The following is a 26,870-nucleotide window of genomic DNA, read 5'->3' on the forward strand; positions in this document are numbered from 1 at the left end:
TCAGGAGAATGAAAGCTGAACTTTATTCTTCTTGGCTAGGGAAGAGAACTAGCAGGTAGTCGTGCACAGGCCCCCACCCATCACCCCTCCCAGAACCAAAGAAGACAGGTGGAGCCGCCAATGGCTCCCTCTGCTCGCCTCTCTCCTTTGCCTAAGTGGAGGCAGGTGAGCGCAGGGCAGGGGTGGCTGCAGTGACGGGGCAACTGGAGCTGGCCAGGGCTCCAGGGCTGAGGAGAGGAGGGGGACTGCTCGGGAGGGGGTGGGTGGGAGTGGGACACTTCTGGTCCTGGGAGTTGCCACTGGCACAGGCACAGAGCTCAGGGCACTAGGACACGGTAGGGACTGCCTGGGATGTGCTCATCGCCCCACTTGACCACCAGCGTGTACTCCCCCTTGTCCTTGAGCAGGTAGGAGACGCTGTAGAGCCGGCTGCCCACATGCTTCACCAGGATCTCCTCACAGGGCGTCCGGGGGCCGTGTACCCCCACTAGCAGCATGTTGTTGCCTGGTGGGGGAGGGAGAAAGTGGCCTCAGTTCCAGGCTCCATGCCCCCCTACTTTCAGCTGTAACTATGCTGACCCCTCTCCTGTTCTGTGCTCTCCCCTGCCCCCCCTTGCCTGTTCCAGGGTGACAGCCCATTCTAAAGAGCTACCAGCACCCCCACCCCCACCCTAGGCCAGCACTGGAAACTCCAGCTCCTTCAAGGTACTTTCCTCAAGGGCAGGGGAGAGGGCAGGGAGGCCCAGATGGGAGGTGGCTCTGTAAGTGACAGCCATAGCCCCAAAGGCACTCCCAACCCCTCAACCCCCCTCCCTGTGGTCCAAGCACCCACCTGCTTTGCTGCAGTCCACTGTGAAGCTGCTCTTCTGGCCCACGTAGGCCTTGCTCAGCCCCAGGCCCTTGGCCAGCACCTTGCTGGCATCAGTGGGACCTGGGACCGGGGTGCCATGCTGGGGGACACTGGCAGTCTTGGTCAAGGAGTCCACAAATACCGATGATGTCTCATGGAGGCTGTGGTTGCTGACGAGACGGGGACCTGCAGGGCAGAGCAGGTGGGGCTAAGAGGGAGCAGAAACACCAGGCACTGGGTTGGGCACCAGCAGTCTGCTGCAAGCTCACCTGTGACTTTGGCCTTGAAGGGGCTGCCCCCGATGTGGTAGGGGCCACCGTATTTGATGGAGATGAGGTAGCTGCCAGGTACCATGGGGGTGTAGGTGACGCGGTAGCCCTCGGGGCACTCTTGGCAATCCATCTTCACCTTAGAGGGCCCGTCGATGGTTACCGACAGGGCACCGGCTCCCGCATTGTTTGTGTTCACGGTAAACTCAGCTGGGCTCCCTGGGGGCATGGCAGGTCAGACAGAGCAAGCCTGGCCCATGTCCCACCCCAGCTCCCAACTCTCAACCCAGAGCATAGCTCTGTCGCTCCTGTGTGCCTCCTGTTGTCACTGAGATCTTATAGGAGGGGCCCTAGCAGCTGTGTCCACATAATGAAAGCTGCGCCCACTGACCTACCTGTGACGCCACCTTCCAGGCCGGCTCCGTAGGCAGACACTAGGCCTGGATCTCCTCCGTGCCCAGGCTCCCCAACTCGGATCTTGAAGGGGCTTCCAGGGATGTGGGTGCCATTAAACTTGACATCAATCAGGTAGATGCCATTCTCCCGGGGGATGAAACGCACGGCGTACTTATCTGAGGAGCAGAAGGGTGAGCTGTGGACCTGGGGCCCTTCCTCCAGAACAACCGAGTGGCATCTGTGGGGTGCTTCCCTTGCCCACCAGCGTGAGTCTAGCAGGTCCACGCAGCTCACTCAGTTTTTCCATGGACCACGCTGGGCACCCACACCCCACAGTACAGATCTCTTAAAACCTGAGGGGTCAGCTTCAGATGCCCAAGCAGCCTATCGGGACTCATCTGGACTGAAATCTTTTACAAGCACAACACTGCCTCTTTAGAAAGGTTCCCAGGAATGCCATACTCCCTGCATGTAACTGGGACTTGGAGGCAAGCAGGAACTCACTCAAGGTCCCACAGCGGAGGAGGAGCAGGACTAGGCTGTGAGACTACTCAAGGGGAAGTCTACTACTACTCAAGTAGAAACCCTCATGCTTTCCCACCACTGGGTTGCCTCAGGCCCGTCTGTAAGTGCCATGTCCTGGCTAAAGGGCCAGGCAGCCGCTCGGCTCGCCTGGAGGTCTCTCCTTCGGGAGACTTCATCATCCTGCCTGCAGGAGGTCGTCTCCTTTCTAGCAGTCATGGCTGCTGAGCCAGATTCCCAAGGCCATGAGTCACAAGTAGTGGCAGGGCTGCTGGGCTGAGGGAGCCCAGTCATGTGGGCCTTGTCTCGGCTGCTTACAGAATCTGCGCCTTCCTTTCCTATGCTCAGCCTGCTTCCAGCCAGCCGGGCAGGCCTGCTGCTCCCAGCAGGGCCAGGGCAGGTGGCCGGGTGGCTGGGTAGGGACAGGGCCTCACCTTGGTCGATCTCTGTGACATAGCACTCCTCCAGGGCTCCAGAGGGGCTGTGCACCTTGGCATCGATCGCCCCCTTGGCCCCATTCAGGCTGACTGCAAAAGAGGCTGGCTGGTTGACCTTTAGCCCTGACTCCTGGAAGCACAGCAGATGTGGTTAGACAGGGCAGCCAGGCGAGGGAGGGCAGGGCCCCAGAGGTGGGAGGCCCACAGGGTTGCACTTACCCATCTGGCGTCCAACTTGGTTTAAAGAGGGAGAGCCACTGAGTCTCAAGGGGCAGCAAGCTACAGGCACACGCCCCCACCCCCAGGCCCACGTGCTCTGCAGTCACACACCCGGGCAAAATGAAGGGAGGGCAGCCCCACCCTGTGGCCAGCACTCAGCCCTTGCAGGCTGTCCCTCTTTAAACCGCAGCCCTGGTGCTCAAGGGGCACAGGCTTCTGTTCAAAGCCTTTAGACCTGAGACACGAGAAAAACTCCACGCGGTGGGCAGGGGAGCTTCCTGCCAACCCCAAGCGTGGGCTGAACCCGGCCAGAGCAGAGGCCCAGCGCCCTGAGCTGGGCTGGGAGGGTCACTCGACATGGGCCGAGGCCTGCGCTCTGCAGTGGCTCTAGTCTGGCCGGGCCCAGGAGCCCCAGGCGGGCGGTTTCTCTCAGTGCCTCACCTGAAGACTAGAAACAGTAAGGCGGCGGGCGTCGCCAGACGGAGAAGCCACAGGCACCACGAAGGGGCTGTCGGGGATGTGTTCCTCGTTGAACTTGACTGAAACCTCGTAGTCACCTGGGCAGGGAGAACACAGAAGGCATGCTGTGAGGCCCCAACTTTCAGTGTTCTAGCCTCCAGCCTCCTACAAACAAAACAGCCTGGGTGGCCCTGGGTCTAGGTGGAGGGCGAGAGCTGAGGGGGCTGTCTGCATAGACCCAGACCAACACCCTGCACCAAGGCATCACCTCCCCTGACCCCAGCCAGGCCCTCAGTACCTGGCTCCTGGACCACATAGGCCACACCACAGGAGCCATCCTTGCGGTCCTCGAAGGAGATCTCAGCCTTGCTGGGGCCCTCGACAGCAATGGCCAGGCCCCCAGCGCCAGCTTCCCTGGTCCAAATGCTGAATTCAGCTGCAGGAAAGCAATGTGTCCTCATGGAGGGCTGTAGCCCCCAGCCTCAGCCCCCTCCAAGCGTGGCTGACCTTCCTCAACCCCCACCCTGCCCAGGACAGCAAGCAGGCCTACCCGGCACTCCAGCTTCAGCCCTCTCCAGGCCAGGGCCCCCGGCACGGACCTTGTGGGCTCCCCCTTCGCCCAGGGGACCCACGGTGAACTGGAAGGGGCTTCCAGGCACATGCTGGCCCTTGTACTTGACGCTGACTGTGTGCATCCCCATCTCGGCAGGCACAAAACGGATGCAGTACGTGTGGTTCTCCCCTTCCACAATCTCGGCTTCATGGGTTTTGCCTGATGGGCTGGTCACCTGGGCTGTCATGTCCTGGATGCTGATTTCTGTAGGTAGGGAAAGCCTGATGAGCAGGAGTTCTGGACCCCACCCTTCTGCCCGGGACCACCACAACATCCCAGGACCCCTCCCTGGCTCCCTTATAGCTCCTACCAGGGATCTTTAGGCTGAGGTCACAATGACTGCCAATGTTGGCCACTGAAGGGGCCCGTCGCCTGCGTGTGATACTCTCTTTCACCCGGCCCTCGCCTGTCACCTTCACAGAGAAAGGGCTACCTGCAGAAGGAAAGCACAGACCGCACCCCGCAGAAGTTACGTTCTAACCCTTTACGTGATAAAGAAGTCCGCCTGCCGTGGGAGACATGAGCGAGTGCTGCACTCACCAGGTACGTGCTGGTCAGCGAACTTAATGTTAATGATATAATTTCCAGGCTCTGTGGGGCAGTAGGTGACCCTGCATGTGCCATCCTCCAGGTCCTCTGTGTTGATGTCCACCTTGCTGGGACCCTCAATGGACAAGCTGAGCCCACCGTAGCCTGTAGGAGAGACATCCCTGAGCCAGGAAGCCAAGCACAGTGGTCTTGCCCCAGCTGGCAGGCCATCACCACTTACCAGCATCACGGGTGTCAATGATAAACTCCGCAGGCTCAAAGGTGTGGCCTTCATGAAGGCCCTGGCCTGAGACCCGCACACGGCTGGCATCCCCAATCTCCGACTGGCTGATCATCACCGGGATGGGGCTGCTGGCCACATGCTGGCCGCTCTTCTTCACATGCACCAAGTGCTCCCCTGTCTCCTTGGGCACGAAGGAGATCCCTGGGCACAGAGCGGGCATGTCAGCCATGGAAAGGTGTGCCCCCCAACCCCAACCTCCCTCCTTTCCAGAAGGCCCTGCCCCCTCAGCCTCTTACCCACATGGCCATTGCGCAGCCGCTTCAGCAGACAGGGCTCCTCCCGGCCCGAGGGTGGCACCACAGTGGCCGTTAGTAGGCTGAGGTCCGTCTCCGAGATATTGATGGGGATGTCAGCAGCAGAGCCCACCTTCAGGTGGGACATGCGCATGGAGTCATCACCTGGCAGGGGACAGTCACTGAGTGCCCGGGAGCAGAGAGAGACTGCACCTACCCTGCCACCTGTGTTCCATAACTGCTCCTGGTGGCACCCACCTGTGACCCTGGCAGTGAAGGGGCTGCCTGGGATGTGCTGCTCGTTGTACTTCACTAGGATGCTGTAGTCGCCGGGCAGCACAGGTAGGTAGGAGACGCTACATGTCCCGTCCTGATTGTCAGTGCAGCTGATTTCTGCTTTAGATGGGCCCTCGATGGCCAGGGACAAGCCCCCTGGAGAGAGTTGTGGATGAGGGTGGGAACTGCACTGATGAGGAAGAGTCCCGACAGGCAAGCAGAGGCCACAGTGGCAGGGCGGGGAACCCCATTTGGGAGTGTATCTCCTGTGTCCAGCTGTCCACAGGATGAGGACATCCCAAGGCACACAGAAGATCAAGACTGGAGCTGCCACTCACCCTCTCCTGCATCCTTGGTGTTGACTGTGAAGACGGCAGGCTTGTTCACTACCCCATGGGTGAGGCCGGGCCCATAGGCGGTGACGTGGCCACAGTTGATATAGTCCACATAGAACTGCAGGGGGCTTCCTGAGGGCAAGAAGAGGGACCGTGTGTAATGGGGACCTTGTGTTGCCTCCAAGTCCTCCCCCCAGCCCCAGGCTTCTACGAGGCGGTGGTGGAATATTGTGGGGGCACACCTGGAATGTGCATGTTGTCGTAACGGATGTCCATCTCATGCAGGCCGGCTTCGCTGGGTGCATAACGCACAGTCACAGTGCCATCCTTGTTGTCGGTGATGGCTGGCTGTGCCACCTTGCCAGAGGGCATCCGTACCTCCCCTGTAGGGCAACGTGGCTGGGGTCAGGGCAGCTCATTGGTACACACTGGCCTCTGTGGCTCCCAAGCTGCTTCCTGCTCCTACTCACCAGTGATCTCGCCCTTCTTGATGGTGAAGGGGATGACGAGGTCAAAGGGCCTCAGGCTGCTCACATCCAGCCCATTGACACCCACCATGGGTCTCTCCGGGGCCTGCAATGGAGACAGAGGGTCCAAGTGAGGGGACTCTTGGAGCAGAAGGGGTCCCAAGCAGGAGGATTTGGGCTCCCTCCTCACATGTGTCAGAACGGGGCCTCATGGGATGCCCACCCAACTGGCCAGCCCCCAAATGTCCCCTAGAGCTAGGCGAGCCGGGAGGAGGAAGGCCAGGCCATACCCAAGTTTGCTGGCCGCCTGGGGCGTAAGTGTATGGTGGGGCCAGCTGCTGAGGCCGCAGTGGAGGCTGTGCCGTGGGCTGATCCCCAGCCAGAGCCTGCAGAGCAACACACGAGAGCTGGAGACTCTGTCATGGTGAGCCCAGAACAGGTCCCACCCAGACCCTTCACCCGCTGCCCCTTCTGACCGTCACTTGGAAGGGACTGTTGGGCACATGTTCGCCGCCAAAGCGCACACAGATGACATATTTGCCCGGCTGGGGGGCTGTGTAGAAGATGTCAAAGGTGCCATCCTCATTCTCTACCACGTCCACATCCACCTCGGAGCCATCGGGTGTGCACACGGTGCAGGTAACCTTGCCTTTGCCTGCAGCCTTGGTGTCCACAGTGATCACCGTTTCCTCCCCAATCTGGATGGTGGGGCCGATGCCAGCACCTAGTGGGGCAGGGCAGGTCCCCAAAGGGGGCGCCAGCACATGAGCTTGGCGCTCAGGCTGCTCCCTTCTGCCTGTTGCCTGCCCAGGACTTTTACTGCCACCACCAAGCACAGCCAGACCTCCCACCCCTGCCCCGAAGCTAGGGCGGTGAGTAGTTTCTCAGAAGGCAGGAAAGGTTCCCTTGAGCCACCTCAAGCCAGGGAGTTCTGTCTTGGGGGGTAGCCCCCATGTGGGAAAGGCCCGATGGTGGCCCCCAGGTGTTTGGGAGGAAGGTCAGGCCTAGAGGCCCATGAGGCCGCTGCTGCCGTCAGGACACAAGTGTTCGCTGCCACCTCGCCTGCCAACTCAGTCTCAGTTGGTACCGCGGACCATGCTGAGCAATGCCAGCGCTCTGGCTGGGCCCAACAGCTGCCTTTGCCCCTGTGGCCTGGCCCTGGCACCCAGAGCTGTGTGCAGACGCGGTGAGGCGGAGTCCTGCTGCGGTGTGGGGGGATGTGATACTTGCTTCCCCCACCCTAGGCCTGAAGGGGAAACTGGAGTTTCCTGACAACTGAGAATGCTCGCTCAACCGAAGGCTCGTAGTGAGGGGCGGCCGGGCATGGCCCGGAGCAGGCAGGGAGCTAGGAGCAGGGAAGCAGGGAGACAGCGGGGTTAGCACCCTAGCAGCACAGCGCACAGGCAGTGGCAGCACCCAGAGGGAAGGTGGGGGACAGGAGGCCCAAGCCACAGCCACCGCCTCTAGGTTGCAAGGGCAGAGCAACTGAGCAGCCTCCAGGGCCCCAGAGTGCCTGAGGAAGGGGGAGGGACAGTGACGTTAAGACTGGGCTCAGCCGTGGAGGCTCAGGGGGTTGTAGGCTGTGAGGTTTTGAAGTAAGAAGTAGGCTAGCTCCTGCCAGCAAAGCCACCGGGAGCCCAGCACCAGCTCCAGGGCTGTGCTCGAGGGCCTCCCCAGCCAGCCTGCCACTGAGCTCCCCTGTGGCACAGGGCTCCCACTGCCCTAAGGTTCCGAGCTGGCCTTCCCCAGCTCTCCTGAGCTCTAGACCTGGCCACCTGCTGCCCACTCCCTGGGAGGCCTCACGTCATACCCATCCACACCTGTTCTCCCCAGCTGGGAACCTGAACCCACCATCTAGCTAGTGGTTTGGACCTTGACCTCATAGTTACCCTCAAATCCCCACTTTTCCCACCCAGCCCATCAGCAGGTCTTGGCTGCTACATCATCAAAGTACACCTCCCAACCTGGCACCTCCTCAAGTCCCACTGCCACAAGCCCGGCTCAAGCTTCCCCTGTGGCTGGTCTATAAAAGTGACTTCAGCTTCCCAACTGGGTTCTCTGCTTCTGTTCTGCACACAGTGGCCAGGTAAACGGAGACCACTCCCTCAGCCAAGGCTTCACCCTGCCTCTGGTCCCCAAGGCTCTGTCCCCTGCCCTAGGCACATGTGCCTGTCATCTCAGATCCCGGGGACTGCTCTATATGGCAGATGAGCCCGGGCTGCAAAAATCTAGCCACCCTAAGTCTTGCGCCAGCTGCTTTATCTAAGCTCCAGGCCTGCAGCCCTCAGAGCCTCCTAAGTAGCCACTGCCTGTTATTGGTGTCCCTGGCTGGGGTTGGCTCTCCCCTGCCATGCCAGAGTAGGAGAACCTCCATGCCTGGTTGGGGACCCTCTGAATAACGTCACTGCTGCAGGAATAGGGGTAGGGAAGAAGGCAGGGAGAGTGGGTGGGCCACTTAGTGCACTTTGGGGCTCTGAGGCTGGGCCAGGCCCCGCCATGCTGGCCGCCCAAGCAATTGACGCTGGTGCTACTGCACTACCAGCTAGCCCCACCCGCTCATGCAGGCTGCACCTCCCCCGGCCCGGGACGCAGAGGCCCCTGGGAGGTGGGGATGAGGGTCTGTGGATCTGGCCAGGGCTGGGGATTTCTCGACAGTTGGGGGGAGACCCCTTGTCCCCTTAGCCAATGCAGGAGCCCTTCACACGGAAGGAGGAAAGCAAGAAGGGCCCACTGCCTGCCTCCAGGGCTTTCCTGGGGTGCCAAGATCCCCAGACCCCAGAGCCCCAGTGGGGTGCCTCTCAGGATGCACCTCACCCCAAAGCTCTCAGCTGCAACCCAACTTCTCAGACGGGGAAACAGAGGCCCAGAGAGGGGAGGGCCGGAGCACTCATGCTCAGCTCCGGAGGCCTCCCTGGGCCCTAACCCTCCAGCCCCCCACTCTGTCCCTGCCAAGAGCTGCAGCTGGAACTGTCCTGGGAATCAGCATGGAAGAGGAAAGGAAGCTGCCCTCTGGGCAGGAGGGGCATTGGGAGTGGCCCCGGCAAGCAGCTTACCTAGCCCGTGACCTCCGATTGACACTGAGGTGAGAGGGCAGAGAGCAAGGAGAAAGGTCAGGTGAGTCACTCAAGGGGGCAGCCCCCACTCCCACACGCTGCCCCAAGCAGCGAGCCCTTGCACACAGGCACACCCAAGCCCCGTGCTGACAGTTGTGGCCGATGGCAGTCTGGCTCACCTGTGACTGTGCACTTGCTGGCATCCCCGGTGGGCACGGCACGAACACGGTATGGGGAGAAGGGGATCTCATCACCGCCATACTTGATGAGGATGGTGTAGCGGCCCGTCACATCTGGTACATAGGCCACCGTGTACGTGCCGTCATGGTTGTCTTGGATATGCGTCTTCTTGGGCTTGCCCTCAGGGTCCTGCGTGGCAGAGCACAGGGGAGGGAGGTGGTTGGCCTAAGCCTACCCAGGCCCCGGATTACCTCAGCCCTCTCCAAGGAGCAGGTGTCAAGTGCTGCTGCTGCTGCTGCTGCTGCTGCAGGGACAGCCTCCAAGTCTCTCACCTGACATGGCCCAAAATAGCTACTTGCATCCAGCCCTGTCCTTTACTTGTAAAGTCCCAAAAACGCTCAGTGCTCCCTGCCCCCACTTGATGACAGGCAGGGCCAGGGAGCTCAGCACCCATTCTGCTCTATCCCTAGGAATACCTCTGGGCTCCCATCCTCCACCCCAGGGTCCACCCCAGCACCAGGACCACCCTGGAAGGTCTCAGGGTCCTAATACTTATATCTGGCCCACGAGAATGCTATAAACGGGCCAGTTGAGGAACAAGGGGTTTCAGTGGTGTGCTCAAAGTCAGGAGTGAGCTAGTGTGTGGATGGGGGAGCCTGTGCCCGTCATCATCATCCTAGATGCCGAAGATCTGCCCTGGCTGGCATGACTGCCAAAGGAGACCCGTACTGCCCCAGCTGCATGCCCTGTACTGCACACAGCTCTGACCCGGGCTCCTTTCTCTCTTCCCTGGTCTCCCCCGTGCCTGCAGCAGCAGTCCCACAGGGCCAGGCAGCCAGCTCACCGTGATCTGGACAGCTAGCAGGCCTTCCCCTGCATCCTTTGCATCAATGGTGAACTCCACAGGCAGGCTGGCAGGTACACCGGTGGTGTTGAGCCCAGGGCCACTGGCCTTCACCTTGCTGGCATCGTGTGTAGGGAGTACTTTGACCTTGAAGGGGCTGTTTTTGGGGCCAGCGTGTTGTGAGTGATTAGGGAGGCTCTTGATGCCCAGCCTTCCACCCCAGCAGTAAGCTGCCTCTTACCTGCGTGGCACCTCCTCTTCCCCGTACAGCACAGAGATGCTATAGGGCCCCTCACGGCTGGGCACATAGTTGACAGTCTGGGTGCCATCGGCATTGTCCACCACATCCACTGGCTCCACCAGGCCTGGCCCCGGTCCCAAAGACAGAGCCTCAGCCCCACCATAGTGGATGGCCAGGGCTCAACCCTGTACTCAGCCCCTACACTCCAGGCCTAGACCTCACTTTGCCCTTATCTGCCTTTCCCAGGAATGGCCTTGAGCCTTTGTGACACCAGAAACTAATCTGGGTGCCATCTTGGATCCTGGCACTCTCTCCTTCCTGCCACATCTGCTCAGTGTCCAAGTCCTGTCTGTTCTCCCTCCTTCTGGTCCCATCGCATGAGGCTCCTCCATCAACTGCCTGCACACCTGCTCCAGCCTCTGCTCTCCTCCCCCTGCCCCCCAAAGAGGACCGTGCCTTCCCTACCTCCAGCTCCTAAGTGTGTAGACACTCACCTTTGGGTCCCTGCACTTTGACCTGTAGCGGGGCCACACCGGCCTTGCTCGTGTCTACCTGGAAGGACTGAGGAAGATTGGCACGGACCATACCTGGGCTCAGACCAGGCCCAGAGCACTTGACCTTGGATGCGTCCGTTACATCATGCACAGGGACCTTGAAAGGACTTCCTGGATGAGGGGCAGAGGGATAGATTCTGTGTGAGACAGAGTGGAGGGCAAGCAAAAGGTCCCAGCCTGGCCCCAGCTGACCTGCCTCCTCACCTGGCACTTGATGGCCACCATAGGTGACATTCAGGCTATAAGTGCCAGCCTCATAGGGGATGTACTCAACTGAGCAGCTGCCATCCTTGTTATCCATGCAGGACATCTTGGCCTCAGAGGGGCCCTCTACAGCTAGGCCTAAGCCCCCTGTGCCAGCTCCCCTGGAGCAAACAGAGAATCAGTTATTCCCAGGGTTTTGAGGCCCATTGCAGCCCCTGCCTCCTCGGCGCTTGCTCACCTGGTCTCTACAGTGAACTTGTTGGGCTTGTTAGTGGTGCCGCTTTGGATGCCTGGCCCATGGACACGCACTCGGGAGGGGTCACAGCCCTCTGTCACGGGCACCTGGAAGGGGCTGCTGGGCACAGGGCTGCCATCGTAGGTCACGTCCACAGAGTGCAGTCCTGGAGGATGGCAGACCAGGTAAGAAGGGGCCCAGGCTACTCGGTCATGTCCCATATCGCTCAGGAGCCCCAGCACATACCCTCCTCGTAAGGCGTGTACTCCACTTTGTACATGCCGTCACCGCAATCCTGCACATAAGTCTCAGTCAGGTTGCCTGAGGGATTGGCCACACGAGCCTTGACATGCGGACCTCCAGTTTTTGTCAGAGCCCGGGCATCCACGCTGAACTCAGTGGTGGCCTCTCGGAAGACACCTGCAGGAGACCAATGAGGAAGAGGCGTGGGGCTCCAGGGGCTCTGGGGGCCCTAGTTGCCCCTATCCCCCTTGTCTCACAGTGGGGCCTCTCACCTTGGCCCTCGATCCCAGGCCCGTAGCACTGGACACCTGAGGTGTCTACTGCAGGCTCCACCTGCAGCTTGCTGGGGAAATTTGGCACAGGCTGGCCACCGTATTTGATGGTGACGGTATAGGCCCCGGGGCAAAGGGGGATGTAGGTGATGGTATGTGTGCCGTCGCCATGGTCCTGTATATGCACCTCGGCCGGCAGCCCCGCCTCAGAGCGGATCTCGATGGTCAGCTCTGCACTGCCTGCGCTTGAGCAGTCCACATGGAACTGGCCCGCCTCGCCTGCGGTGGCCCGTTCCAGCCCAGGGCCTGAGCACTTGACCTTGGATGGGTCAAAGCAGGGAACCACGTGGGCCTTGAATGGGGAGCCAGGAATGTGGGTGTCGGCGAAGAGGATGTTAATGTTGTAGTCTCCGGGCTCGGTAGGCACATAGGACACAGAGCATGTGCCATCCCCATTATCCAGGCACTCAAGCTGGGCCTCACAGGGGCCTTCCACTGTCAGGCCCAAGCCGCCCGTGCCGGCGCCCTTGGTGTCAATGGTGAAGCGGGCAGGGGAGCCTGCGCTACCTCCCTGCAGCCCTGGCCCAAACGCCTTCACCTGAGGGAAAAAGGGCAGGTCAGGAGCTGAAAGCACACCACCTCCCCGGCCCTGGACCCAGACCCCACTCCCATCTACCTCTCTCTTCTTATTCTGGCTACCCTCCCCATGAGACAGAGGCACGAGCAGGCCTGGGTGAAGCCACAGGTCACAAGGACAGAATTAATAAAAGGTGAGGGCATATCTGGAAAGGGCAGGGTGGCCCCCATACCTCAATTACCTTACTAGGCTTTGTGGGGGGCACCGCTTCCAGAGGAAAGGGGCTGCCAGGTACAGGCACCCCATCATAGGTCACCTCAACCTCGTAGGAGCCCTCCTCTCGGGGCACAAAGCGCACGACACTGTTGTCAGCCCCCAGGCCCGGCTCCACCTTGCAGGGCACTGAGGCACCTGAGGGGCCCAGGATCTTCGATGCCACTTTGCCTTGGCCACCAGCCCCTTTTGACTTGACTGTGAACTCCTGGTCTTTGCCAACGTCCACCTCTGTTGAGATGACAAAAGAAGAAAAAGTATGACACTTAGCTCAGGCAACCCCTGGGGCATCCTTAGTGACTGTGACAAGCGCCCCAACTACTTACTCTCTCCCAGGCCGGAGACCTTGATCTTGCTGAGGTCCAAGCTTGGAGACACCCCCACCGAGAAGGGGCTCTTAGGGATAGGATCCCCTCCGTAAGTGACATTGACGCCCACTGGGCCCTGGGAAGGGTGCAGAAGGGCAGAGTCACAGGTCATGACCCTGGTCTCCCTGGCTTCCCCCCCAGGCATGGGAGGAGGTCAGAGAAGCACTGGCTCTCCGCTTCATGCCCTGGCCCGCCACGCCCCCCGTCTCTCAGGTGGGAAATAAGAGTGGGCAGGAAGCCTCCTAGAACAGACCAGCCAGGCCACTCCGCAAGGAGGCCCATGGGCTTGGTGGGTGCAGTGAAGGGGTGCAGCTGTGGGAAGTGAAGGGAGCTACCTGCTGTACAGGAGTGTACTTGACCGTGTAGGTATTATCATGGTGGTCAATGATGTCCACATCACGCACTGCATCCCCCTTAGCCAGTCCTGAGAACTGCACATCCAGTTTGCCTTTGCCAGCTGCTTTGGCATTGACTGTGAAGTGGGTGGGCTTGCCAAGCTCAACACCTGAGGAGATAAGTTGATCATGTAGGGATATTTTGCCCCAATCTCCCTCGAGGTCCCCAACCTCTCCAGAGGGTGGTCATCCTTACCAGTGCGGCTGAGACCAGGGCCCTCAGCTTTCACCTTGCTGGCATCATGGGAGGGTTCCACCTTGACCCGGATGGGGCTAGTAGGTGTGGCCTGCCGTGAGTGGGAGGAAACGAACTAAGAGGAGAGCAGCACCCTGACACCCAGCAGTGTTAGGGGTGGGAAGTGGCAATACCTACCTGGTCAGCAAAGAGCACCATGATGGTGTAGCTGCCAGCTCCCCGGGGTGTGTACTTGACCGTGAAGGTGTCGTTGTCATTGCGAATGATGTCAAAGTCAATGTCGGCCTCAGTGGGGCCCACCACGCCAGGGGCACACTTGATACCGATGCTGACATCACCTGCAGTAGGGGAGGGAGTAGAGGCTGGGACCTCACATGGGCACCTCACCCGCATGCCCACCCACGTGAGGCATGGCCTTACCCTGGCCAGCCTCCGCGCAGTCCACGGTGAAGTAGGTGGGCTCATGAGCCTTGAGCCCTGTCTTGGCCACTCCTGGGCCATACACCTTGACCTTGTTTGGGTGGCTGCCAGCTCCCACGTTCACCTGTGCAGGACGGGGGTAAGTGCAAGGGCATGACCAGCCTGGAGAGGCAGGGGTTCCTTTCACCCACAGCTGGCCGACACACAGAATGGTGTGGCCACATCAGGAAGTGGTCTGGTGGTTCCTCAAATGATTAACCATAACATGACCATGATGCTGCAGTCCCACTCTTAGGTGCCTATCTACCCAGAGAAATGAGATCACCCGTCTGCACATTTGTACTAACTGTTCAGAGTGGCAGTAGTCACGACAGCCAAAAGGTACAAAACACCGGAAGTCCATCAGCAAATAACTGGATAAAATTAGGCCTAGTCCACACAATGGAATATCATTCAGCCATGAAAAGGCAGAAAGTACAAATTCGTGCTGCTGTGGAAGAACCGTAATGAAAACATGACAGTGAGTGATAGCAGCCAGACGTGCAAGGCCAGGAACTGCAAGATTCTGTCCCTAGCAAATGCCCAGAACAGCAAACCCACAGCCAGAAGCAGACTAGTGGTTGCTTAGGGCTGGGGGAGGGGGATATCGGGGCTAAAGGAGTTTGTTTGGGATGATGAAAATGGCCTAACTTCAATTGCAGGACTCAAAACTACCATGCCGTACACTTGGAGCAGGTGAGTGAGCTATAGAAGATTCACATTTTTATCTAACAGAGCTAGACCAAAACAGAACGGGTGCCCTCGGGGATGTGCTAAAGGACTGTCCAGGGCCTGTGGATGGCTGGCTCACCCGGAAGGGGCTGTTGGGGATGCTAACGCCTCCCCAGGACACCATGGCTGTGTGCTTCACGGGCTTCCTGGGCACATAGGAGCAGCTGTAAGTGCCATTGCCATTGTCCTTGACTGATGCCTCCACGGGGCAGCCCTCGTTGTCCTGGAAAGTAGGCGGACAACTGGTCAGTGCCCAGACCCAGGCACCTGCCCACCCCCAACTCCACCCCATGGGTGAGCACCCCACCTGCACTTGAACACGGAGAGGGGCCTTCCCACCATGTTTAGCATCCACCGTGAACTCTGCTGGCTTGTTGACGGCCACTCCTGTCTTCTCCAATCCAGGACCACGTGCCTTTACCTGATGGGAGGCCACCCAGATCTCAGAGGACCAAATACAGGCCACCAAGGATACAGAGTGGCAAGAACACACTCTGTCAATACCAGCTGGGGGATACCACCCCAGGGCCTGGACCCCCACTCAGCCCAGCCCCCAAGCAGGGGCAAAAGGAGGCCAGGATCAAGGCCAACAGCACAAGCCCTTTACCCTGTCTGGGTGGAAGTCCTGTGGTGCCTCTCGGATGTCAGCCATGAAGGGGCTGAGGCGGATGTCCTCGCTGTTGCACAACACGTGCACGGCGTACTCGCCAGCCTCCTGGGGCCAGTAGCGCACGTCACAGGAGCCATCACCCTTGTCATCACATTCGATCTTGGCCTGTGATGGGCCCTCCACCGAGAAGCCTGACAACAGCCACCAACTCTATCAGTGCCCTGGAGCTTGGCAAGGGGGTGAGGGGATGCTTGGCTACCCTCTGTCCCCAGGTGCCCACACTGGAGCCTCTAACTTACCGAGGGTGCCAACGTCATCCCCAATAGCCTCTACTACGAAGTCTGCTGACTTGCCAACGACACCGCCCTCTAGACCGGGACCCCAGGCCCGCACCTTCTGATTGCCACACTCGGTGCCCACCTTCACCTCAAAGGGACTGCAGAAAAAAAAGCCACACAGAGAGGTGTTGAGGGACACCACCCTGATCAGAGGGGTAGTCATGCCACATTGGCTCTGAGCACTGCTGGGGCCTCACCTGCGCCCGATGTTCTGGCCGCCCCATGTGATCGTGACAGTGTATATGCCGGGGACCATGGGGTAATACTCGAAGCCATAAACACCATCCCCCAGGTCCTTCTGTTTCACACGCTCCTCACCCTCTGCCAGAGACAAAGGAGGGCCTCAGGTCTGCCCAACAACAGCCCTGAAGCTGCCACTGCCCACCTTAGATGCAGGCCAACTTACTTGGACCCTTCACAAGGACCTTTAGCTCCCCGCTGCCCGCACCCTTTGTGTACACCTTGAAGTCAGCAGTCTCCTTCACCCTCACGCCCTTGGGCTGGAGGCCCCGGCCGACAGCACGACAGGCTCCTGGGTTACATGCTGTGGGCAGAAGGTCCACTAAGCCGCTGGGAGATGGCATTGGCCAACCCCTCCCTTGCTTCTCCCGGGGCTGGACCATCAGGATGGGGGTGGGGGTCCTTAGAACTCGGCCCCAGGAGATAGTGAGGGACATGCAAGAAACAAACTGAAAGGGACCATGACCCCAGGGCCTGTGGCCCAGTCCAGATGTGATGGGCTTCCTCCCAACTGCTCCACACCATCTCCTGCTCCTTCCCAGCCCTCCCCACTCCCAGAGCAAGACAGATTCAAGTACCGTTGACCCTGTGGGCAGAGCAGAGAGCAGCAGGTTTCTAGACAGCTGGAGCAAGTTCTTCCGAAGGTGGAAGCGTGAGGAGAGAGAGAGAGAGAGGAGAGGGCGAGAGGAGCAGGAAGAAGGGCCCCAGTGGGAGAGGAAACAGAGCTCACCCAGACAGTGGAAGCACAGAGACCCAGGGTGCCAGGGTGCTGAGGGCTGGAGTAGGACGCTCCAGCTGACCCTCCCATGGGAGGTCCCAGCAAGGGGGAGGGACAGGGCTGCCAGGACTGGCCTACCTTGGCCAACAGTAACTGTGTAGGGGCTTCGAGGGATGGGCACACCAGCGAAGGTGACGTGCACTGTGTGGACACCCTCCATGGTGGGCTGGTAGCTGCAGCGGTATGTGCTGTCACCCCTTGCCTCCAACTGAGGCTCTACAGTGCCCTTCTGGCCTGCAGGGTCCTGGATCACAACCTCTACCTCACCTGAGCCAGCTCCTGCCACAAAGTAAGTGCCAGCTTAGCCTCTGGAGCCTCTAAGCTGCTCCCCGGCCCCAGTGGCTCCCTCCTCACCTCACTCCCCCAAGGCCTGACTGCCTCAGCAGCCTCCCCTCACCTGCTGTAAAGATCTCAAAGTAGGTGGTCTTGTTGGCGATGTTGCCACTGGGCTCTAGGCCAGGGCCCTGGGCAGTCACTTTGCTGGCATCACCCTGGGACTTGTCCACATACACCTCAAAGGGGCTCTTGGCAATATGCTGGCCGGCAAAGAGCACAGTGACCTGTGTCCAGGAGTGGCAGACTGTGAGAGTGAGGTTGGGGCCATGTAGCCACTGTCCCTGCCACCAGCCTCCCCATGGGCTGAGGGCTCACCTTGTGAGTCCCCGTCACCTCGGGGACATACCAGACAGAGAAGGTACGGTTCTTGTCATTATTGGCAGTCACCTTTGCCTGTGGTAGGAAGGAGCCCACGAGCATTTGCTAAGAGTGGCCTCTGCAAGTGGAGGCATCCCGGTGCCCCGCCCTGCTAGCGCACAGCCCTACCTCCTCCTGGTGTCCAGCTGGATCCTCCACATACACCAGCACCTCTCCCTGGCCAGCACTTCTGGTCTCCACAGTAAACTCTGCCCGCTTCTTCACCATATTGCCCGTGGGCTCGATGCCTGCCAAGAGAAAATGAGAAAGGCCTAGGTGGCCTGATAGGGCCATTGCCTTACCCTTCCACCCTGTCACCCTTCAGTAGCATCTCCTTCTGAAGGCTCTGTGCCCCTCCTTGCTGTACCTATGAGACATGCTCACCACTGGGTGACTCAGTTCGGCGTGAACTCCAGTGCACGGAGCCTGGCCTCGGGCCCCAGCTGTACTTTTACTGTGAGACACGCCTGAACCTGTTTTCTGGAACACTCACTTGGGTTTGCCTGGGCCCTTGCTTCTGTGTGATACCCTGGCTGGGTTTCCTCTCCATTTACAGTAAAGAAGCCGAGTCCTCCCTCCCTGAACATGCTCCACTGTGGGCACAAATGGCCAGTTTAGACCAACTCTAACTCTTACAGGGTAATTGATAACCTAGCTATCGTGTGTCTGAAGACTCCCAGGGACCTCCAAATTAGGGATGACCCTGTCCCACACACAGGTCAGTGCGAAGGCCCAGCTCCCTCACCTGGCCCGTAGGCGCGAGCTTTCTTTGGGTTCAGTTTGGGCCTCAGGGGAGCTCCTGGCTTCAGCTTGGCCTTGGGGAACTGGGACAAGTAGGTCATGACAGAGTGTTCGTCCACGTTGGGGTCCACGATCTCCTCAGGGGTGATCACCTGTCACAGGCAGAAGACAGAAGCCATTTGGCCTCCAGGCCTCAGGCTCCTGAGATGTGACACCTCTCCCCACTGGGAGTATGGCTCCTGGCAACCCTGGGTGTCCAGACGGAGCTGTACCTGAGGGATGCCCAGCCAGTCATCGGCTTGCTGCATGGCCTCCCGCGCATTGTTCACAGGCTTGCTGGCATCCCAGGAGTCCCAGTCAGGACACAGGCCTGTGGTATAAGGAAGGCTGAGTATGGGGCCACTGGACACCCTTGCAGGCTGTATCCACCGTCTACTCATAGATAGCCCCAGCCCCTTGCCCTCTATTGCCATACTCCTCACCTGGGGCACAGCTATCAACAAGGGCACCCAGGGCCCTGCCACTCTGCCAGTCTCGACTGAAGTTGGTGATGGGCAGCTGTGGCAGCTTGTTCTGGATCCAGCCTAGGAGCCTCTGCTTGGGTGTTTGCTTCTTGGCTTCTTCATCCTCCTCCTCATCCCACATGGGCATGGAAATGGAGTAGTGCAGAATCAGGGTCCAGATGAGGCCCAAGATCAGCTTCAGGTTCCCATCCACAATGGCCTTGCTGTCTGTGAGGGAAAAGAGTGGCAGTGCTGGGCAGCAGGGGCTGACGCACACATGTGCACACACAGGGCCAAGTGATTTCTGGGCAGTGGGGACTGTGGTAGCACAGGGGACCCCAGGGAGGGAGAGGCCTCCTGCGGGACAGGGTGGGCCCTTTCTGTCTAGGACCCCTGGGGGTCTAGGCAGTTCCAGAGGTAAAGGAGACTTCTAGGGGGAAATGAGACACCTATAGACACACAGTGACAATATAGCTCAATGAGGGGGTGTTTCCAGAAGCCCTGGGGAACCAGAGGAAGGACTTATGACAACTACAGGCTGCAGACAGGGCCAGGGGAGGCTTCTGGAGTGAGCAGGATGAGTGCTTTACAGCGACCCAAGCAGGGGTCTCCAGGGAACAGGCAGAAGGAATAGCCCAGCCCCAGTGGGCCTATATGCCAGGGCCTCTGACCTGGTGCTGGCAGGGGAGGGGGCTGGGGCTGGGGAAGAGGAAGAGGAAGGCTGGTGGGTGGGGCAGTTGAGAAATACAACTTCTGGCCCAGGGTGGGTAGTCTGAGACAAAGGAAGTGGAGGTGTTGGGTAAGTACCCTTTGGGCGGAGGGTGCTCGCCTACCCCACACAGAGCTGGGAGTCAGTCAACAGTTCTGGCGCAGGGGAGGGGCTGGGCATCCAAGGGAACCACCAGGTTTGGGCCGAATGGCCCTGACTCAGTGGGACCTGGTGAGGATGACCTATCAGCCAGGATGACCAGCAGGACACATTCTGGGGACCCCCCTCTCCCAACCCAAAGAGAGGGGCAGAGCCACTGAGACTGGGTTGGCACCCAGGGCCCAGCTTGAGAACTGAGGTGGCAGAGGCCATGGGTGGGGTCCTTGAGTCCTGCTGCTTCAGCAGAGCCCAACCAGCTGCTGCCTGCCTTCCTTGCCACCTAACGGGCCGCTGGGCTTCAGGCAGGCGGCCACCAAGCTAACCACAAGGGAAGTGGTTAGGGCGGGCACCCTACACCCTGTCACCATGGGAACCCCTCTGGGCCCCACCCAAGGCTCTTCTGGGTCTTAGCCTTAAGAGGTGGGGGGCTGGGAGTGGGGCTCAGAAAAAGGTCAAGCTTACTAAGAGCTCATCTTTGAAATCCCTGCTGTGTTTCCATTCTACCCCCAATTGAGAGAAAATACTTGTCTACTGAGTCAACTTGGGGGTAGGGAGAAGGGAATGGATGCCACAAAAAGGTTATCAATAGCAGGTGGCCTCTGAATCCAGTGGACAGCAACTTGAAGACCAGCTGAGCCACTCAAACTAGAGTGGCCTCTCTGTTCCTGGACTGGGGCTGGTCAGGGTCCTGCACCACTGCCTTGCACTGTCCCCAGGTGGTGGGAAGGTAGAAGAGGCAGCTTCAGGCTAGCGGTGACTAGAAGGTTCAGAGAAGACCAAGGGCACAGGGACACCCATGGCTTCCCACTAGGCCCACATCCTCTCCACACGAGTCCTGAATCCAGCAAAAGAACCCTGAGGAGGCCTAAGGCTTGCTGTGACCCCCCAGGGGACACACAAGGCCAAGCTCATCAGCCCTGGTGAGTGGGGCTGGGCCTGCCCCCTGGTCAGGAGGAGGCAGGCCTAGGCCCTCCCCATTCCCCTCACAAAAGAGAGAGGGAAGGACCCCGAAGGGTTGGGAGACTGGCTGGTTGGATGGATGGCTCCGCCCCATCCCACCCCCTTTCCCCAGTCGGGGCCAGCCTGCCCCCTCCCTCCCCTAATCACTGCTGCTTTCCAACATTTTTTTGCCTTATATGGCAAAGCTCTGGGAACTAGGCCTGCTCCAGCCAGCTCAAAAGAGAAGGGAGGAGGGAGGAGGAGACCCCCCCCAGACAGCTGGGGTGTGGCCCGCCTCCCCACATCCGGTTGCCCCCCCACCCAAGGCTCAGAGATGACTCAGCTTGGCTAGACAGAGGCTGGGACTGGGGGGTGGGCCTCAGCCTCCACAGGCATTCCAAAGAAAGAGGTGAGGCCCTTAAGACCTGCCCTCTGAGTGGTTGGAGACACCTGAATCTTGGTCTCTTACTTTTCTCAGGCTCAGCATGGACCTGCCAGGGCTGGGGGATAACTGAAAGGCCCCTTTCAATTCTGAAGAAAGCTCATGCCCCTTCTTTTCTCTCTGTTGTACATTCCCAAGTAACCAGTTCTGATGCCTATCCGCGAGTGGGTTCCATCTTGAGAAGAACCAGGGATGCTGCAGTAGGCCAGGTCAATGCCAGCATCACCAGCCCAGTGAATGGACACTGGGCTGGCAGTGAGCCCAGCATACGCTGGAGTACCTCCCAACCAACTTCTGCATTCTAGATGCAGAAAAGCAGGTCCTACATGTAAGCAAGAGTTTGGCTCCAAATCAACAGTAACTCAGTGTCCCAGTAGACTATAACCTAGCTCCCTTCACTGGCTGACACCCAGACTCATCTCAGGTGCTGTTTTGTTAGCCATGCTCTTCTCTGGCCTCCAAAGCTCCTTGGGGAAAATCTAAACGGGGGACCGGAGTCATCTTCAGTGGGGTGGGCATCTTGCAGGGCCAGAAAAAGCCGAGAGCCCTAAACAATGGAACCCACAAGCCCCAACTCCCTTGTTTTGGAACCGCAGGGATGCCTGAAAGCCAGAAGGCCCTCTCCAAACTGCTGTAGGGGACCTTCTTCTGCACAGGGATGGGGTGCTGGGCGCAGGGCCAGAGCCTGGCCAATGCCCACCCTCTAGGCCCTCTCCCACAGCAATCGAAGTGGCGGGGGGCGCGGCCTGTAGAGGATGTGAGCTCAGCCTGGGCGCGGGCCAGCCAGGGCGCAGCAGGCGGGGGCGCGCGTAGCGGTCCGCAAAGCAGCCTGGCCGGCCTGCCAGCGCGCCTTTGTTCCCGAGGCCTGAGCTGAGCTGCATGGCCCGGGAACCCCCTACCCCGAGAATGCACTGTGACTCAAGGCAGATGGCTGGGAGGAGACTAGCCAAGGAAATGGGAAGACGCGCGGAGCCCCCGCCCTTGCCCTCCCAGCGCCACGGGGCTGCATGCGCCCTCACCGATGGACACGAGCTTGATGCTCTCGCGGTCCAGGAACTCGAGGGCCACCGATACGTTCTCGAGCTGCATCTGGCGGAACGTGGGCCTCTGGTTGTGCTTGCGGTGCATCTTCTTCTGGCTGAGCACCTCGAGCAGCGCGATAAGTCGCAGCCCATCACTCAGGTCCGTCTGCAGGTTGGCGATGCGCTTGCTCACGCATTTGAGGTGCTCATTGCACCAGCGTGTGAACGTGTTCTGCTGGATCTTCTTCCATGGTGCATCTTCTGCCAGGTCCTTCTCGGTGGCAGGCATCTCGGCGTCTCGCGTGTCGGTACCGCCAACCGGAGCCGCGCCCGCCGCGCTCTGGCCCGCTCGGGAGTGGGAGCTACTCATTTTGAGGCGCGAGGAGCCGAGGGGCGGTGCTGTAGCCAAGGCGAGGGGACGTCCCTTTAATTAAAGTCGCAGGCACTCCAGCGAGCAAGGGGCGATGCAGACAGTGGAGATTGCGCTGTGGAGAGAGCGAGCCCTTTAAATGCGGGCGGGGGCGGGGCCATAATGGGGCGTGGTCATGGGGTGGGGCTCCGAAGCCAGCCCACCCAACAGCTCCTCGCCCTTTGGAATGCCCCCCAAAGCCCCCAGCCCCGGCCATTTTGAGCCAGACCCCGCCAGCTCCCAGGAGGTATCGTTGGACCCCAAATGGGAGCAAGGATGTACTCAAGCCCCATGGCCTGAAGCCAGCGCTACAGGAAATGCTGCAGTGAGGAAAGGCTGAGCAGCGCCTGGCCCTGGACCACTTGGTCTCCAGCAAGCATGCCATACAAGGGACTTTCCTTCCTTATGGCCCCTGTGGGGGGTAGCGGCGGCTAGCTCTCTCTGAGTCACGTGGGCTCCGCCCTATTCCCCACTCCCACCCCGGCCCCCACCCCACAGCCCAACCCTGACCCCACTCTCCCCCACTTCCGCTACCCGCAGCCGCACCCTGTCCGGTGCCCTGGAAGCAGAGGGAAGGGGTGCAATCCTAAGGGTGAGCTCTTGGAGAGCACGGGTCCTGGGCCAGGCCCTGCTGCGCAGACCCAGGACCTTAGGCTGCCCACAGACCCTCTGTCCTAGGCCAGTCATTCTACTCTGCAGGGCTCTGGCCTCTGCACCTGCGCCCTGCGGTCCCCACCGCTTCTCTCCCTCCCTGCTCTACCCTGGAGGAAATGGGGCACTGGGCCAGGAGGCTGCCAGCACTCCAGGAGCAAGCAGTCTTGGAAGGGGCCAGGCGTGCCAATGGGCACTGGCAGAGGGCACCATGTGATGTGTGCACAGACAGCGAGTGTCCACTTGGGGTTGTTGCCCATCTGTGGCACTGGTGATTTCCTCTCCTGCCTGAATGGCCCCTGAGCCCAGTGTAACCCTGGTGGTGGCCAAGCAGGGGACCAGGGGCCCTTTCTAGACCCAGAGCGGCGTGCTCAGGGCTTCCAATAAGGCTTGGCGGGCTCTGAGCACCTGGGTCTGGGTGGGCTTCAGTGCTATGACAGTACAGCACCCCGCTGGGACAGGGGGCCCAAGGACTGAGGGGGGCAAACCACAGAAGGTTGTCAAGGCCTGTTACGAAGCCTGGGCTATATCCCCAGGACATGGGGAACTACAGTATTTACTCAAAATTAATTTTTTAGTACATCACTGGAGACAGTGAGGAGACTACCATGCGGAAATGGAGACCAGCAAGAAGCCTGTTGGACACTCACTGCCACCTTCTTCAGTCAAGAGAAGCTAGCCTACCTATGGCTTCATCCCCAGAGTGTGCCTCTTTCTCCCAGTCCCATGTACCTCTCCTTTCCAGGTTGTTCCCTTCCTTAGGTCTCTGTCCCTCCTGCTTGATTCTTTGAGCTGCAGACTAGTCTTAAGTTACCTGCTCAAAACAAGTGGGACAGGAGGCCCCAGCACGTCATGTCCAAATATGGTTGACTCTTGCATGACTAAAGTATGCATTGCCCGCAGTGGGGCTATGGTTGCAAGGCAGCATCTTCGTTGCTTTCCAGCATGCTCACTTAGGCACTACCTGTCACCCGTCTGGTTTTCCTCATCAATGGTGGTGGTAGGGACTCCAAATGGCCTTTTCCTATCTGAGGCCAACCTCCTGGGCACTCTCCCCTCTCCTGACCTCTTTCAACCATATCTGCACAAAACTCCATACCACAGTGTCTTGGGAACTGGAGTGGAGGTGGGAGGGAGAGCTGTGAAGGGGGAACCCAAATGGACCCCTCCCTTCCTGGCCCTATTTCAGATAGGCTAAGTTGTCCTTCTGCTCCCCCAGCCCCACTGGAAATCAAGTTCCCAAGGACAAAATTACATCAAGAATTGATTTTCTTTTCATTAAGTGCTATCCAACTGGGTCATCTGTGTTCATTCAGAGAGCAGGGAAACTGAGTCAGAGTAACAGACTAGTAATCAACTCTAATAGAAAGGTAGACAGAAGCTACGTGTCATGGTTTCCAACCCTAGGCTTTCCCTATTTAGGGGAGACAGGGACAGGGGTGTAGAGGGTTCTTGTCCCTAGGGGAATAGTATCACCACCAGATGGCGCCCCATTCCAAAGCCCCCAGATGAGGCAATCTTTGGAAGCCTAAATCCAGCTCTTTCATATTTTCCCTTATTTGGAGTAGATTCTTGGATATTAGACACACCCCGCCCACACCACCCCTGGCCCTGAGACCCCAGGCCAGGCCTTCCCACTGGGGTGCTTCAGCTGGTGAAGAAAGCCTCAGAATGGTATGGTGAAGAACCAGGTGCTGTAGGTGAGAGCACTCATTTCCTGAGCTCCCGCCGTGGTTAAATCTGGAGCATGTACAGGTGGGCCTGCCAGCCCACTTCACCTACTCTTCTTGGACCTGAGAATCTGGGCACATTGCTGCTCACATCCTGTCTGTCAGTGAACATCCAGCTCAGAGCCAACCCGGGATGGGCCCCCAGCCAGGAACCTGGCCTGTCTGAGAAGATCCTGCCTTTTGTACCTGGCCGAAGCCCTGCCCTGGCCCCCATGGAGTGCAGCAGTCCCGGAACCAGCTCCCCTGTGCCCAAGGCTGCTGGTGCCCTGAGGACTGGTGCCAGCGAACAACCCATATTGCCCTCCCCAGGGACACACTGGCTTCGAAGTGTCCTTTCATGTGGCCACGCACCTTCAGCCCACACTATTTCCTGCCCTTAGGGCCGTGCTTTCCAGTTATGCACTGACCAGCTCATGGGCACCCACACGAGCCCATATCCTGCCAGACGCTCAGACACCCTCTCTCTCAGGGACTCCCATGGCCTTGGACTCCCACACTCCTGGGTATAGACACAGCTTCGTGGGTACACTAGGGAAGGCAGCCTCTGAGTACCGTACTCCCAGGAGCAGAGGGCACTTCCACAGCGCTCACGCACCCCAGCTGCACTTGGCTTGGTCTTGGGTGCAAGCCGGCGCCTGCGTTCTCGGGGCTTCTCCGCTTGCATTTGCCACCCCCACCCCGAGTCCGCGAGCAGTGCGGTGACCATTCCGAGCGGAGCCCGGCCGCGGAGGCCTCACCTGCTGTTCCTGCGGGCGGCCCGCAACCGCAGGGTGGCGCCCGGCTTTCCTTCGCGCCCGCGCCCGGCGCCTCGGGGCTCCGCTGGTGTCCGCTGCGCGCCGCGCGCCTCTACACGAATGGGCTGCTGCCGCCCGCCTTCTTGTTGGCCGCACCCCCGCCTCGCGCCCGCCCTGCGCCCGGCCCGGCCCGGCCCGGCAAAAAAGCCTTAATTGGTAAAATCGCCCAGGAGCAGAGGAGGGGGGCTGGCGGGGGCGCGCCGTGAGCTCAAACACCCAGGCCGTCTGGAGACGTCCCCCTCCTCGATGAGCTCACCACCCGTCAAGGGCCGCTGGGGTGATGTTGGGGGGAGGTTCGTCTCAAGAGCCTGCGGGATCTGCAGGGCCCTCGTCTCAACAGAGCCAGAAAGGCCACCTCCTCCAGGGAGCCATTCACAGTCACAGCTTTTGCCTTTGTCCCAAACCTGGGCTGGCCAGGCAAGTCAGATTCTGCCCTCTGGGGAGGAGGGAAACAACAGGCCTTTGCAGGTGTCCACTGAACCCATACCAGTCGCAAGGCCCCACTGGGGCAGGGACCCAAGCCCAGTGATGAGCAAGCAGACTAGCTGCCACTGATTTGGCCCCTGCTGGGTGCCAGGCCTGGGAGTGGGCACCAGAAATGTACTGAATTCTAAGGAGCACAAACAGGCGCAGTCCTGAAGTCTGGGAGTGTACGGTGAGGTGCAGCCAAAGAGCCAAGTGTTCGTGAGCTGGGTGAGCACAGCCACACCCTGGCACTGTTACGCTCCCTCTTCCTCTTCTGTGTGCCCATTTCCTGGTAGCTTCAGATTCAGCTCAAATGTCACTTCTGAGGAAGGCCACAGAAAGCAGTGTCGTTTTAACATTTTGCCCACAAGAACTATATATTTTTTTAAAGATTTTATTTATTTTTAGAGAGGGAAGGGAGAGGGAGAGAGAGAGAGAGAGAGAGAGAGAGAGAGAAAGAGAGAGAGAGAGAGAGAGAAAGAGAGAGAAAGAAACATCAATATGCGGTTGCTGGGGGCCGTGGCCTGCAACCCAGGCATGTGGCCTTACTGGGAATTGAACCTGCGACACTTTGGTTCGCAGCCCGAGCTCAATCCACTGAGCTATGCCAGCCAGGGCCAGAACTATATATTTTTTATATCCTGAGCCAGTTTGCGTGTCTGTGCACACACAGACAGACACAAATAACTGAAACAAACATTTCACAAAACTACTGTCCCTTGGTATCTGCAAAGCACTTTGATACTTTCTATTCTATTCTACTTCATTAAAAGAGAGGAGGGGAGGGGAGGGGAGGGAGGGAGGGAGGGGAGGGGAGGGAGGGAGGGAGGAAAGAAGGAATGGATAAAGAAGGAAGGGAGAGGAAAGAAGAAGCTTGGTTACATCTGCTAAATGTATTTGGTGATCTACAGTT

The 26,870-nt window shown here is 59.3% G+C and overlaps 1 protein-coding gene across 2 annotated transcripts; it reads right to left on the bottom strand.

Moving 5' to 3' along the window:
• FLNA (filamin A) lies at positions 1 to 25,549 on the bottom strand. Of its 2 annotated transcripts, XM_036016478.1 has the most exons (48): positions 25,436 to 25,549; positions 21,906 to 22,393; positions 18,617 to 18,865; positions 18,407 to 18,504; positions 18,139 to 18,286; positions 17,523 to 17,641; positions 17,352 to 17,429; positions 17,098 to 17,260; positions 16,779 to 16,979; positions 16,089 to 16,226; positions 15,880 to 16,003; positions 15,644 to 15,780; positions 15,342 to 15,535; positions 15,042 to 15,155; positions 14,814 to 14,957; positions 13,964 to 14,087; positions 13,721 to 13,881; positions 13,544 to 13,634; positions 13,288 to 13,457; positions 12,911 to 13,028; positions 12,553 to 12,815; positions 11,735 to 12,332; positions 11,466 to 11,639; positions 11,223 to 11,385; positions 10,985 to 11,145; positions 10,721 to 10,891; positions 10,227 to 10,350; positions 9,986 to 10,142; positions 9,141 to 9,330; positions 8,962 to 8,985; positions 6,385 to 6,632; positions 6,199 to 6,294; positions 5,912 to 6,014; positions 5,684 to 5,824; positions 5,445 to 5,573; positions 5,089 to 5,262; positions 4,834 to 4,995; positions 4,535 to 4,738; positions 4,306 to 4,458; positions 4,076 to 4,198; positions 3,703 to 3,969; positions 3,451 to 3,588; positions 3,135 to 3,250; positions 2,472 to 2,604; positions 1,515 to 1,691; positions 1,120 to 1,338; positions 833 to 1,036; positions 1 to 505 (listed from the first exon to the last, which is right to left on the bottom strand). In XM_036016478.1, exons 2-48 carry the CDS (start codon positions 22,276 to 22,278, stop codon positions 318 to 320), a joined length of 7,944 nt encoding a protein of 2,647 aa, XP_035872371.1. In that variant the 5' UTR covers positions 22,279 to 22,393; positions 25,436 to 25,549; the 3' UTR covers positions 1 to 317. The 2 variants fall into 2 exon arrangements, with proteins under 2 accessions (XP_035872371.1, XP_028378154.1); XM_028522353.2 differs by lacking the exon at positions 8,962 to 8,985.
• Between the last annotated feature and the right edge of the window lie 1,321 nt (positions 25,550 to 26,870).

The sequence above is a fragment of the Phyllostomus discolor genome, chromosome X, assembly GCF_004126475.2.
Source record: "Phyllostomus discolor isolate MPI-MPIP mPhyDis1 chromosome X, mPhyDis1.pri.v3, whole genome shotgun sequence".
Taxonomy (NCBI): domain Eukaryota; kingdom Metazoa; phylum Chordata; class Mammalia; order Chiroptera; family Phyllostomidae; genus Phyllostomus; species Phyllostomus discolor.

Bases quoted from the DNA above. Each gene is read 5' to 3' on its own strand.
- FLNA (XM_036016478.1), bottom strand. From the start codon at position 22,278: ATGAGTAGCTCCCACTCCCGAGCGGGCCAGAGCGCGGCGGGCGCGGCT. The intron at 16,227-16,778 runs GTAGGCCAGTCC...TTCTGCCCACAG, and splicing joins CACAGTTACTGTTGGCCAAG to CATGTAACCCAGGAGCCTGT. The intron at 13,458-13,543 runs GTAAGGATGACC...TTATCTCCTCAG, and splicing joins CCCTGGTCTCAGCCGCACTG to GTGTTGAGCTTGGCAAGCCC.